We start from the raw sequence: 14,248 nt of genomic DNA, 5'->3' as shown, positions 1-14,248 counted from the left end.
GTATTTCAGAAACGCTAAAAACAAAAGGATAGAGATGAAATATTAGGCATGTGCCAATAAGTGGGGCAGAGGTGGTCCTGCCAACCTGGTGTTCTTTGCTCCCCTGAAGTGGTCACCTCACTTCTGGCTTTCTACTGGGCATGCTCAGTACAAAAGGATCTGGTTCCTTTCTAAATAGGAGTGGGAGTAGATGTTCAGGCTCCCCACCTGGTCCCTTTCTGACAGGTGCAGGTGAGCCCTCACTGCTGCCTAAGAGCACATCAAACTCCATTTTGCCTTCCCTGACATTACCCTGTCCTGGTAGAAGGTGGCAGCAAAGCCCCTCAGTCTTACCAAGGTGCTAATTGCTAAAGGATATTTTTGTAATCAAACCAAAATGGTCCCTAAGGTGATTTGAGTTGTTTGTAAATTTCCACTTCAGTACCCTAGAGTTAGCCATCAGGCTCCCCCAGACATTGCCCTCCTTTCTTCAGAAGGTTAGACAACTGCAACCTTGCTTCTCACATACTCTTTATCAACACAGACTAAAACAATTTCTTGGACAAAGACATGGGCTCATCGTAAATACTTCTACTGAATATTTCGGGACAGTGGGAGGAACAAAAGCACTGACTCTGTTCAAATTCATGTTCTTAAGAAAAATGTGCTGAGAGGGATCACTTGTTCAAAGCCAACCTGGGTTATGCAGGGAGACCTTGTCTCAAAAGGCAAAACAAAGAAAAGTGGCAGCTTTGAAGGCGCTGAGTACAGAACAGACTGCTTCTCCTTCCAGGAGATAAGGAGATTAAAGTGAGAACTGTCCTCCTGCTTCAGGAACAGGATGTTGCCGACCTGTTCTTGTTTGCCCTTCAGCTTTTCTGGGCAACTTTCAAGTTTCCCAGATGTTTGGAGAATGTGTGCAACTCATAGAGAAGCATCGGGTCTTTGTGATTCTGTTTCAAGCCTCCCACTTGCAAGCTGAAAGCCAGACCCCCAGAAGCTAGGCTCTTCAAAAGAAAACAATTAAATGAGACTGTTAAAAACACTATCAAACTTAAAAACTTGTGTTGTTCAGTTGTTCTGCTTAAAAGAGCTTAAAAAAATGAGCAGTGTGACTTCCCGGAAAACATTTTATTTATTATTATTATTATTATTATTATTATTATTATTATTATTATTATTATTATTTACAGGATTACTGGCAAGGTCTGGAAATGAATTTTCACATTCCCAAAAGAACAGAAAGAGGCCCAACTACCTACCACCATCCAAATAGTAAGTAGTAGACATTTAAAAACAATCTTCAGTTGGCCACAAGATAAAGAGAAACAATCCTGCTTTTTCTAATGTTCTGTACATTTTTAAGACAATGATCAAGTTCTTAAGAGTGAAGAATAATAACAAAATCAGCATTATTTTAGCCTACAAAAAGAGCAACCGCCTTAGAAGTTAGTGATAGAGATTAACCAACCCCAGAAAAGCAACCCCAGGTTCTTCCACCCGCCTGCATGGAGAGTGTAGACAGTGGGGCCAATGTCTGGCTTCCTGGTAAGAAACAGACCTGATTCCAGTTTTCTGACACACTCATGTGAGAACGGGAGAGATCACACCAGGTCCTCGCTCTGAGTAACTGCTCTGTGGATCTTCAGTGGTCCCACTGTTCGGAAATACTCCGTTTGTTCTTCTCTGACCTCTGGCGAGCCTGCGCCTCTCCTTTCCCGCCGAGTACAGCCTTGAGAGCATTGGGAAGAGTGGTCCCCGATCCGGCAAACAGCCACCTTACACTGCAGGTAGACCACATCGTAGCTTTTGAGGAAGCTGAAGGCGTTGAACTTGAACTGGACCACGTTCTTCTCAGGAGTCCGGAGGTTGGAGTAGGAATTGTCTTTGATGCATCTGACGGGAAGAAAAACCCAGACCCAAACATGACATAAATTTTCTCCAACCCACATAATTAACCTTGGGTCTAAGTTTCTGAATCCCAGATGGAGTTCTTCCCACTACCTCTCTTTTCTGAAGTAACTACTGCTAGTTTCCATCATGGAAACTCCATAAAGATACAAATTAATTGAAAGGAAGTGGAGAACAGTACAGTAGTTGTTATTTTATACAGAACAAACCTCAGAGAGAGGAGAATTGGCAGGGACAAGAGAGTTGTTTTCCAACACCAAAGGAAAGGGTCGGTCCTAGAAGAAGAGACCCTTAACCAAGATAACTGAAGTAAAGAATAATCATTAGCCAAATATAATAATCATTAGTGCAAACCTACAAGCAGAGCATTAAAATGTGGGAGGCAAAGAGAACTGTAGTGACTGATATGACAAACCCACTATTATAATTCGATGCTTCAACATTCCTCTGTCAACTGATAGGTCTATCAACTGAGGGGCAGAGAGTCAAGAAGAGTACAAACAACCTAAGGAACACTAGTAATCCACTAGATCTGCCGACATTAGTCTATCCCACAACAGCAGAAAACATATTCTCCTCAAGTCCAGGTAGAACATTCATTAGATCACATAAGGAATACTCTGATAGTCTTAAAAGGATAGAAATATATTCTCAGGTAGCAATGTGATTAAACTTGAAATCAATGGCAGCAAACTTTCTGGAAAATTCTCAAAATACTTGAAAGTAAACAGTATACTTTTGGGTAACTGATGTATCAAAAATGTCCTAAGAGAAATTTAAGACTGTTTTGAAGGAAATGAAAATGAATATCTGTGGTGATTTGGGTGAGAATGGCCCCTGCAGGCTTATTTTTAAATACTTGGTCCCCAGTCGGTAGAACTGTTTGGAAAGCCTTGTTGGAGGAGGAAGGTCACTGGGGGCAGGCTTTGAGTTTTCAAAAGACTAGTGGCATTCCCAGCATTCTCTCTCTGCTTCCTACTTGTGAACCAAGCTGCAAGCTCTCAGCTTTTCCTGCCATTGTCCCTTCACCCTGCCATCATGGACTCTAACCCTCTAAAACCACAATCCTAATTAAACACTTTCTTTTACCAGTTGCCTTGCTCATGATGTTTGTCACAATACAATACCCAACTTAATCAAACTTTGTAGGATGTTGCTAAGGCAATGCTTGGGGGGATTTGTAGTATTGATTGTAAAGATGTCCAATCAATAATCTAAGATTTAGAAGTTAGAGAAAGGGAAGCAAATTAAGTCTAAAGCAAGAACAACAGCTTGCTGGCTTGGACATTCCGGCACCTGACTGAACTTCTCGCCTTCTTATGATCATGAGGATAGTCAGAAGGGAAGAACCTTGTCCTTCTGGAACTCAGTCTGTGTGTAGCATGCCAGAGGAAACTGTAGCAGGTGCTGCCTTGCTCCTCTGTTGATCTTTGGAAACAGGTGCCTCACTATCGCTCATGGGCTTAAGGCTGCTGTGGCTCTTACCACACTAAAACTGCCACTGAGTAAATAATGAGTTTCTTAACTAGTTGCCAATTACCCCTTCATGAACATTTAGCCCCTGCCTTCCAGGCATGACCACTGCCAACTTGAAATCAGAGCAGATGGACTCATTCATGCTCAGGTAGACCCTCACACCACACCTATTAGCATTCCTTTCTGCAGGGAAAGAGTGGAAAGGTGATTAGCACCTCAGCTGATTCCAGCCACTCCCTCCTGCCCAATCCCAGCTGCAAGTGATCTCAGGAGACCTGGAGTTGATAAGATGTAAAAGGTTAACTGAATCGGGGGCTCCATCTATACAGCATTCATGGGGATATGTCATCCACGTTGGGGTGGTGCACTTGGGGTCCCCTATTCAACTCCTTCCTCATGCTTCTGCGAATGAGCCTAGAGAACTTACTGGTTCACCAAGCTGGACTCTGGCAGAATTCTTTCTTTGGGTTTGTCCTTTGTCGTATCTGGGGCAGATAGACATTTGTGTATGTTCCCCAGAGAAAGTAATGCAATAGCACCTGATAAACCAGAGGCAAATAACGTGACAAGGTTCTTACTTGGCTAATCACTTGATGAACCAAAGGAGCCAGAAGGCACCTGGCTAGTTTAACTAGGGGCTGAGTTTGGGAAAATGTATTGACCCATTGGTGTGAACCAAAATCATGAATGTCCTGGGGAGGGAAACTAGGAAGGAAAAAGGGCTTAGGTTAGAAAAGGTGGGGTGGGACAGCAAAGTACTGGGCTTTCGAGGAGTCAAGGGAGGTTGTCTAGGCTCCTATATTCCCCAGTGTGATCAGAGGTCTGCTAGAGACACCCTACACCCTCCTGACTTATGACTCCAGGTCCTGAAACTAAAGAGAAATACCATGCGCATTTAACATCAACAAGGCAGAGTTACCATTTGTCCTTACCCTTCCTGGATCAAATCGTACTTGACAGTTGTGAAATCACTGGCATCAGGAGAAGCCACACAGGTGTCCACAACGAGCCTCAGATTGGGATTGTGGCTGTGGAGGGTGGCCTGGAGGAAGACCTCTTCCCTCTGACTGGCATAAGGGGGATTTCTCCCCCCAGTGTTCTGAGATGCAGGTGACTGGAGGAATGAGATCGATACATCATAGCCGACGTCCTCCTTCTTAGCGTCACTCTGGTGCACAATTTCAATGGCAGACTGGCCATCCACTTTGCAGGTGAACTTCACCTGGGGTACCTTGTGCCTCACAATGACTCGGCCAGGGTGGCCTTGCGTTCTGCCTCTGATGGAGTTGGAGTAGCTGAGAGAGCCTTGGTGGTCCTGTAAAGATGAGGGGATTAATGGGTGGACAGTGTGCCTGGTGCCCTGATTAGTGCCTCTTTTGACAGAAGAGCTCTCTCCTTTCAGCATGTGCTGGGTACCAGCTTCATGACATGCCTGAGAGCTGGAGTCCCTGGCTGGACCACTGTGGTAACACTAGGAAGGTGTGTGTATGGCGAGGGAGTCCCCTGCATGAGAACTACTCCTCCCCTCTTGTAACAGCCAATCTGTAGAGCTGTGAGCTGGGCAGCAGGTCCGCTGTGACTGCCTGGAACTCCCTCTCTTTTGAATTTCTCCACACAATAAATTACAACTGGCACCCCACCACCCTGACCATACCCAACTTGGATTTTGTATCTTCTCTGCCTTTGACCTCTTTGGCTGCAGGCCTGGTCCTGTCAGCTTGGCTTCTAGCCTTGCTTCTTGCTTATATTTTCCACAATCAGCTCTGGTGAATATAGAGGTCAGAAGTGGACTGGACAGAGCGATGGGCAGGAGCCACCACCTGCACTTCTTTAAATGCTTTGGGTGGACACCCAGAGGCACAGCTTGGCCAGGAACATTTTTGAAGCATGTGTCACTCTCTGCCAGGGGCCGCCTTTCTCCTAGACAGAGGGACCTTCTGGCTTCAGAGGCAGAAATCTCTCAGTTAAGAAGTGGAATTTTCAGAGCAAAAAGGATAAAAACGACCATACAGCAAACAGCCAAACAGCAGGGAAAATAGAAAGAGCAGCACTTGGAGGCCTTATGTTGGTTGCATCACAGGGTTGGTTTGAACGAATGTGATAGCCTTGGTCAATGACGTCCGGTGAGCCTTTTGCACGTGTACAAAGAGGGAAACAGGAAAGCAGCACCAGGAACATGATCTGGATCAAGTCACTGTCAAATATATTGAGAAGGCTGTCGTGGCGGAATTGTTCCTTCATGTATACACACCTTCCCTTAATCTCATTGCCATCATTTTATGGGATAAAAGATGGTTGCAGAGAATTAAATAGACGCGCTCCTGAATGTCCTAGATGTTTGCTTTCTGTAGTGTGGAATGTGACTAGCTACTTGGAGACAAAGCAGGCAGGCAGACAACTGTCATCCCCAGCACCATGGCTTGCTCATGGTAGACGTGTTCTGACATTCAGTCAAGAAGCATGTTCTGCCAAATGCTGGCTTTGAAACTGGGAGAATATTATCAACCCATTCATCAGCCATCCATCACACACGTCACTCCACTCAACATTTGTGATAGATCGTCTCTGGTTGTGTGTGTGTCTGAAATTCCTCAAATGGTAGAACATTTCAGAGACATTAGGGAGCTGCTTCAGAAGTGACGCTGTTCCCTTCTCTTACACAGATTTTAACAGGAAGTGTAATTTTCTAACTCCCTCTTCTTGTACTCCATCCACAGAAGGTCCCCACTTCCCTGTCAGCCTCTTACCTGCCTGATGGTACCACAGTGGCCATAAGGAATACTGAAGATGAGGTAACGCCCAGTGACTTGGGGGCGACACATCTTATCATTTAAGTGGATGTCCCAGGAGGAGTAGCCTAGTCTCCGGAGATAGCCTCGGTCAATGACGGCTTGGAAGAGGTGAGGCAAGCAGGACAGATAAGCTGAAGGGGAGATAGAGAGAAACTGGTACATTGACAAATAGCTCAGGGACTGGTTGTATGTTACAAAAGTACCACAGACAGTGCTCTGGGCTGGGCTGGACCTGCATCCTTTACTGTATCTCCTTGACTTGACTTGTGTAGGGGTGTGTGTGTGTGTGTGTGTGTGTGTGTGTGTGTGTGTATGTTGGTTTGGTTAGAGTCAGGATCCTCCTCTGGTCTCTGAATTCCCAGTGCTGCCATTGCAAATGGGTCCAAGGTGGCTGTCTTTGACGTAGGTGCTCAGGAGCAAACAAATCCTCATGCTTTCAAGGCAAGTACTTTACCAACAGAGCCATCCCCACAGCCCTGACTCTCATTGGCTTTCCTACTATCCTCAAAAAAAGGCTTTGAAGTAGAACCATATCGGCAGGGAAGTCCACTTGCAGTCCATGTGGGTCAGAGCCTTGCGTAGGGCTTTAAAGGACAACTTATGACATGCTCTGTCTGACATGTGTCTGTCTGGACTTTTGGACTGAGGTATGCTGGAAGAAGAGTAGAGCAAAATGAGGAGGACCCTGGTACAGAGGACTTTTTCCTAACCACCCAGTAGTTTAGGCTAGCTGACCTCCTTCTTCTCCCCATTCAGCTACTCTCTTAGCTCCTTTCACAACCAGCTTCAGACCCCAGGAGGGAAGATGACTTTACCATTATCCTTGGGCACAAGAGAGTCTGATGGACCTGTTGAGGGGAGATGAAAAGTGAACGTCACTGGACTGACACACAGGAGGAGGACGGTAAGCTGTCATTAGACAAAGCATCGCAGCTGGAGGGTGATGGCATGAGAATATTCCAGAACATGCAAAGTAAAAGGGGACCCAGTGTCTCCTAACACAAGATGGATTCTGACATATGTCAGGTAGCACGGAGAACATTGATGTTATCAACATCAAGATTTGTGGAGCAAAAGGATGGAAAATGCGAACACCACTGCTTGGATGGGCTCTTGGTTTCTTTCTACACACAGGCATGCTTGGGGCTCCAGGCTGAGGGGGAAAATGCATTCTGGGGCCATTAAGGACTTCTCTGGCTCAGAATCAAGACAGGACAGTGCTCTAGGGCCAAGGCTCCACATCCAGGAAGTGCAGTCTTTGGCCATGGTTGGCATGAGCCCCCCCCCCCCCCCCCCCGTGTATAGAAGAACAGAATGTGGATCCTTATTCAAAGTGGGATTCTAAGGTGGATGGCTGAGCTGTGAAAAGACATCCTAACAGCCAAGTCTGGGAGGTACAGGCTCCAGACTGACTGACACAACTTCCGCTTCTTGGGGAGTTCTTGGCTTCAGGGGACTCTGACAGTGTTTCTATTGGGAGCCCACGTCCATGCAAAACAGGCCTTATACAGGATAAAGGCCGTGGTCTGTTCAACTGTAATAAAAGTAGCGACAGTAGATGAGGTGAACTCAGGCTTCTTCAAGTCTTAGAATCCTCCAACTCTCTGAAATTTGCATGGGCCAATTTAGGGATAACCTAGACAGATTAAAAGGAGGTACTGTGCCATACAGGTGGTACTCAGACTGCCAAGAACGACACAGCTGACAATAAAATATATTCCAGAAAAGATACTGGGGAAAATCTTTGATGCTAAGGACACAGGGAAGCTAGGGCACTATGAAGAGTGTTTTGGACTCTGAGGGTTAGTTATGTCCTGATACAGTGACTCTCCAGGATGGGGCCCATCGTGACCCCAGACACTGAGAAAGTAACAGGATAAGCTGTGTCCGGCTGCACCAATTGCTAAACTTTTAACGGTTCCGTGACACTGTCCCTCCCTTCTTTGAGCCTCACAGTTCTTCAGCTATATTTCTGACTGAGATGCTCCACTGAGCTGGCACTAGAGCAAGCTCATTAACAAAATCAGACCAGTGATCAAAACATCACCACCGCTAGCTCTTTGTTCTAAAACGGGATATCTTGGCCAAGTGGCGAATGCCCTAAGGATGGGTGGTGCTGAGGCAGAGCACTTTCCCAGACCTAGGCCCACACCTTCCCAGGAAGCCATGCCTGCCCGCATAGGAGCCCCTACCTGCACAGACCACACTGGCATCCTCGCGGTGGTGGCAGTTGTGTCTTGTCCAGCCGGCGTGGGCACAGCTCTCCAGGGAGTCCTCCCTGCCCGAGCAGCGCACTTCATTCATCAGGATGGGGCCTGTGCCGGGCCCGAAGTGGCTTCTGCCAGGGGCGCCTAGCGCGGGACCGCAGCCCAGGAGGCGGCACACCACTCGGGCGCTCTTGATGTTCCAGCGGTCATCGCAAACGGTTCCCCACACGCCCTGGTGCCGCACCTCCAGGCGGCCCTCACAGCGGCTCCGCCCGCCGACCAGGCGCAGAGGCAGGTCTACGAAGCAGGAGAAGTCCGCTCAGGTCAGATTTCTAGAGTAGACACTATCTCAGGGTGACACTTGTACCAAGAGCCTTCTCTATGCCCCTAAATTACCCTTAGCCCTCAAAGAATGTCCATAAGAGCGAACCTAGTTACCCAAACATGTAACCTCTTTAAACAAAAACACAAAACCTAAAGCAAAACCAGGCAAAAATCGAACCAACAACCCCCCCCCCATCTCCCCACCCTGTGCTCAAATCTTTGGAAAACAATTGCTTTAAGTGGAGGCGTTGCCCCGATTCATCAAAGCCCCATCTCCCCAACCCCCCATGAAATCACTGCTATACTTACGGGGCAACCATTTAAGAACGAAAACTGTATAATATAATTTAGCTACTCTACCCTTATACACGGGTCTGAGCACCACAGAGTTCTCCACCAGAACGCTACACTGGAAACAACCTAGGGGCTCTGCCACAGGGCGGTGGGTGGGTCGTAGCGTGTGCACCACAGCAAAGGAATACTTCAAAAATGTTTGATTTGAATAAAGCCGTGAACGGCACATCCTGTGCAACCGTGCCACTTACCCACGAGGACACGTTCTGAGGACTGTGCTGTTGGGCAGCTTTGTGGTTACACACAAAGAGCGTGTTGTGGAGCCGCTGCCGTACATGGATGTGTGTGGTCTGCTGTTGGTGGAAACATCCTTGTGTGGGGCTGGACTGTATCACACTGGAGGTGCCACACCCACAGATAAGGGTCAGGTGGTTTGCCTCTGCAGTAATTAGTCAGTCACCGAGGCACTGTTTTGCCCAAAGAAAAGCCTTCCTGGGTATTAAACCCACCAGCGTTAGTTCTGACAGCAGTGTGATTGGTCTCCGGGAGGTGCCCTCTCTTGGCCTGGCTGGTGTTACAATACCCAAAGCAAGATACTTGTGTAACTGTGAGAATGAGCTGAAGAGGCAGCTTAGTGGAGAGAGGGAGGGGCCTGGCCTGCATTGAGCACCCGGAAGAGAAAAGGGCGACCCGTGGACACACGGGGGTATCTTCTGAGTGAGGTCTTAGAGACGAATTACGTGTGTCTGACTCGCACTGTGCATACGTCTGCATGTAATATTACCCGTGGCTCGGAACTGTTCCTGTAAAGGGGGAGGGAGTCTCAGTGAAAGAGAAATGTGATCCTAACAGGCTCAATAGACACCTTATCATTTTAGTGACTAGAAAGACTCAAGAACTGCCAGGGAAAAGGAAGTTGCATCATCGATCTAAAATGTTAGAGCTTTACAAACGTACACACCACAGGCTCACATTTCAGTTCAGCTTCAAGCTGAGGAGGAAATGCTTTTGGTTATTTCAGAGCCCAGTCCATTGTTTTGAGTGCAGGAGTGCTATCCCTTACATTTTACTTTCTTGGCATCAAAAAGTGACAAATATTGTTATGTTTTGTTTGTTCTCCAGGAGAAAAACAATTTGTTAGATGCTCAAAAGGAAAGCTTTAATTAATTTTATAAGCTTTTTTTTTTTTTTTTTTAACATGGTCTCACTACTTAGCCCCGGCTGGCTCCTGGAACTTATAGAGACTAGGCTGATTCAAACCCACAGAAACTCATATGCCTCCTGAGTGCCGCCATACCTGGCATTAGGCAACATTTCTGAAAGGGCTGAGAAGAAAGGGCAGGAAGTTGACCATCTTCCTCTGGTGCAGTTTCAGGTGAGAACGACTGGCTATTACATTAAACCATACAGAGGGAGGCCAGGTAGAAAAAGTAGCATCAGATAATGAGACGAAATGTGGTGGCATAAATAAGAGGAAGGCACTTTACTCCAGCGACAAGCACAGTGATCCTTACCAGATGACGGGGTCACTTTTGTCGATGTTGGAACCGTGGCTGGAAAAAAAAAAAGCGGTGAAAAGAAGGGATTAAAATGTGGCTTCACTGAAATTCTACATTAGACTGCAGGTCTACTGTAAGAAGCCTGTTCCGTAGCAGTATGCGTATACCACCTGTTTTTCGTGTTGTCGAACACGGTTTAAAAACATTCTCATGGTCCACACCTGCACCCCCCAATTCTTATGAAGACTAATCTAGGGAAGTTTTTATCATTGCTTTAGGACTGAAAAAAAAAAAAAAGGAGACTCGGAGGAACTGTAAAACAGGACCAGGTCATTCAGCTCAAGCCTGCAAGCCCTGGGGCCCATGTTTCTTCTAACTATTCTGTATTTCCAGAGCACAGGCTGTGGGAGCTGCATTCCTCTTGGGTTCAGGGTTCGGAATAGGAAAAGAAGGAAGGTAAGGGTTAATGGCCACTATAGCATCCTTGCTTTCCAAGAAGCACTTACTGCTGAAATGGGAAGTGATTTCCGCTGCTGTGCTTTCACAGAAGAAGCAGTAGGCGGCCTGTGTGGGACCTAACTGTGTAAGATGGGAAGTTTGCAAGAAACCGCTCTGCATACAGAAGCTTGTCTCATGTGATGTCAAGAGCCAGTGAGAATGACAAGTGAGGGAATCTTCTGGCAAAAATGGAGTCATGATAGGAGAAGGGAAATAAGTAAATAAAGACATAAAGGATGGAGGCAGAAGAAAGAGGAGGAGTGGGGAAGGAAGAAGCCATTTTAACCGCTCTGAAAACAATGTATTGAATAGTTTTATTGAGTTTTAACCTTGGATATTTTCAAAGTAACCTAGAGCTTAAAATTTAATACATAACAGAGCAGCAAGGCTTGTTGCTGAAGACAGAAATGTCACAGGGATGGAAGGATTCTCCGGCAAACCCTGGGCGTTGGGAGGTCCTTGCATGAGAGTTGTGGCACCTGGTTTTGTCTTGCCCTAGCTTTGTGAGCTTAAGCAAATGCATTTCTTCTCTGTAACTCATTTTTCCCCAAAAAAATAAGAGATTATTTCTACATTCTCCTCCTGCCTCTGCACTTGAGGTTCTGTCAGCCTGTTTCCCCTGTCCCAGCATCTATCTGCTACCACAGTGTTCAGGGTCATGACCAGTGGAGGCCTGCTGTGCTCTAGGAGAGCTCACTGGCCTCTCTAAACACCTATTTCCTCTCTTCTCACTTCTCCTGGCCTGCTAATTTTTGTTGGACTAAGGGTGCTCAGAAAGTGGTTCCCCCAAGAGCTGCAATGAGCAAGGAACAAGCTTATGGAAGAAGAAGCCTTGTCTGAACTGGAAAAGGGGGAACAATGTTTTGGTTTAACCAACAGCATGGTGTAAAACAAAAGAACAAATGAATAGAATGACTGTCACGACCTATTTGGTGTGTGTGTGTGTGTAGAATCATGACCTGAAACAACGCAACCAACCAAATGAGGTGTGGACCCTCTGCCCTAGCCTCCGTCAGGTTCATCTGATCAAGATTAGAGCATGGGCAGATGGCATGTGCAGTGGAAGGACCACACCGGTGTCTATCGCTGAGTAAAGGAAACTCAAATACCATCTCTGTGGAAAGGAATTGGGGTTTCTGTGCACGCTTTGTCTATGTCATACATAGACATAGATTAAACCTGGATACCTAGGTTTATTTCCCAACAGAAAGCACAAACGCTATAGTTGAGTTTCAGTTAAGAAATGCAACAAGCTGCAAAGATTACAGGAGATCTTTTCAGCTGTGTTTGTGTGTAAAATGAGAAGGGGGCACTTTAAATGAATGCCTTTGCAATGGTTTTTATTTGATGCCAATGTGATCATTAAACAGGCTCATTTTATAAATACAACATGACCAACCATAACAACAACAAAAACCTCATTATGTAACTTTAAAGACAATAATGGGGACTCACCACTTGGAGAGGTCAGTTCTGCTGAGGGGGAAGAAATAGCTACAGACAAAGAGCAGAAGAGACATAGCTAGTTTGATTTCACAAAAATAAGGAGAAAAGCCCCGACTGTTTAACTTAAAAAAATGCAACAGGCTGAAAAAATTACCAGGCCTCTTCTCTGCTGCAACTGAAGGCGTATCTGTGTGTAAACCAAAGAACAGGACGCTTTAAATTCTACCGAATGACACGGAGAGCACTTTCACTGTCTCTACTTTGTGGTCAATATGATCATCAAGCAGCTTCACTTTTGAAATAAATAAGAAACAATAGGGACTTACCATTTGGAGAGCTTGCTTCTGCTGAGGTTGAGGAAGTATCTATAGACAAAAGAAGAGACACAGCCAGGTCATTTGCCAAATAGAAAGGGAAAGGCTCTCCTTGTGTTCTGGGTAAGGTGGGAAATTAGAAGCTGTGTTGTGTATGTGTGAACGTAGTTAAGAGGAGAAGGACTTAATGTGCTACTACAGTGCTCCATACAAGTCTTTGACCCACTATCCATTGTTGGCTGTATTTTGTAGAGAACATCTCTGACAAATTGCACTATGGGAGGCTAGGTTACATGTGAATGGTGTGTAGTCGGAAGCGGGAAAAGGAGCTGGTCAGCCTGATGATGGCACCTAGCTGGAACACTGGTCACTATTGGCTGTGAACTGTCTACAGTACTGGCACTGGAAAAGCCAGTAGGAAATTTGGAAATTAAAGAGCCAGTCAAGTATAAGCACAGCAAAAGCATGACCAATAGACAAGCAGAAGACCAAGCAGAAGAATGAATTTCAGGGATCTACGACCAACTGAAACAACAATACAGTCTGAAATACATAAAAAAAAAAAAACAAAAAAACCAAAAAACCACAAATATAGCTGTAACTTACAAAAGATCAAGCCCAATGATTCATGGGGTATAAGAAAGAGCCCCATGGACCAAACTCATCAGCACAGGGGTAACTGTATGCCCTCTGCTGCTCCAGACTGTGCTGCCAGCCAGCTCCTCTCACAGCCCTTACAACACAGTTGAGGACACCTCTTCCATCTTCACTCCCACCATGGAAGTGAAATTTGAAGACAAGAAGAAAAGAACCATAGTCATGAAGAAGAGGGTTAGAGGACTTGTCTTAGATAGTGGAAAATTAAATGCTGGGAAACTCGAGAGGTCGATAGAAGAATTTGTGAGTGTTGAGTTCCTCATTTTATTTAGTGTAGTCTCTACATCATCTTCAAATCTCCTCATGATACTAAAAGAAAAAAGCTTGAGTTCAGACACAGTAGAAAATCTGGTTTTTCCTATGTTGTCTTCTAGCAGTTTCAGCATTTTGTACACATCCACGTTTGTTGCTACCACATTCATAGCAGCTAGATGTTCATCACCAGACGGGTGGAGAACAAGAATGTGGTACATGTGCACAACGGAGTTTTATGGAATAGTAAAGAAAAGTGAAATGATGAACTCTGCAAGAAAATTGATGGAACTGGAAATTATTATATTATGTAAAGTAACAAACTCAGAGAAACAAATACTACATTCTTTCTCATATCCTAGTTATATATGTGTGTGTGTGTGTGTGTGTGTGTGTGTGTGTGTGTGTGTGTGTGTGCGTAGGTATGGGTCAATAAGCAGAAGAGAGGCTGTGGGAGGAGAAAGGTTTTTAAGAAGGGAGAGGGGCAATAGAACACATGTGAAAGAACGGAAGGGACCTTCCTGGAAATGGAATGTTGCAACTATACAGTGTGTGTTGGGGGAGGCCATACAACACCAAGTGTGAATAACAATTATGCA

The 14,248-nt window shown here is 45.7% G+C and overlaps 1 protein-coding gene across 1 annotated transcript in view; it reads right to left on the bottom strand.

Annotated features, from left to right (window-relative positions):
* Positions 1 to 1,402: 1,402 nt before the first annotated feature.
* Dmbt1 (deleted in malignant brain tumors 1) overlaps positions 1,403 to 14,248 on the bottom strand; it is a 98,502-nt gene continuing 85,656 nt past the window's right edge. Inside the window, exons 50-57 of the mRNA XM_055608849.1 lie at positions 12,753 to 12,791; positions 12,436 to 12,474; positions 10,498 to 10,536; positions 8,351 to 8,662; positions 6,974 to 7,006; positions 6,114 to 6,289; positions 4,299 to 4,681; positions 1,403 to 1,875 (exon numbers count right to left, since the gene is read on the bottom strand). Coding sequence (XP_055464824.1) covers positions 1,584 to 1,875; positions 4,299 to 4,681; positions 6,114 to 6,289; positions 6,974 to 7,006; positions 8,351 to 8,662; positions 10,498 to 10,536; positions 12,436 to 12,474; positions 12,753 to 12,791 — 1,313 coding nt within the window. The 3' untranslated portion in view covers positions 1,403 to 1,583. The remainder of the gene's footprint in view (positions 1,876 to 4,298; positions 4,682 to 6,113; positions 6,290 to 6,973; positions 7,007 to 8,350; positions 8,663 to 10,497; positions 10,537 to 12,435; positions 12,475 to 12,752; positions 12,792 to 14,248) is intronic.

This window comes from Psammomys obesus, unplaced genomic scaffold, assembly GCF_907164565.1.
Source record: "Psammomys obesus unplaced genomic scaffold, mPsaObe1.curated_primary_1811, whole genome shotgun sequence".
Taxonomy (NCBI): Eukaryota; Metazoa; Chordata; class Mammalia; order Rodentia; family Muridae; genus Psammomys; species Psammomys obesus.
The sequence above is the reverse complement of the archived record's forward strand: the minus strand, read 5'-3'. Positions and strand labels throughout refer to the sequence as shown.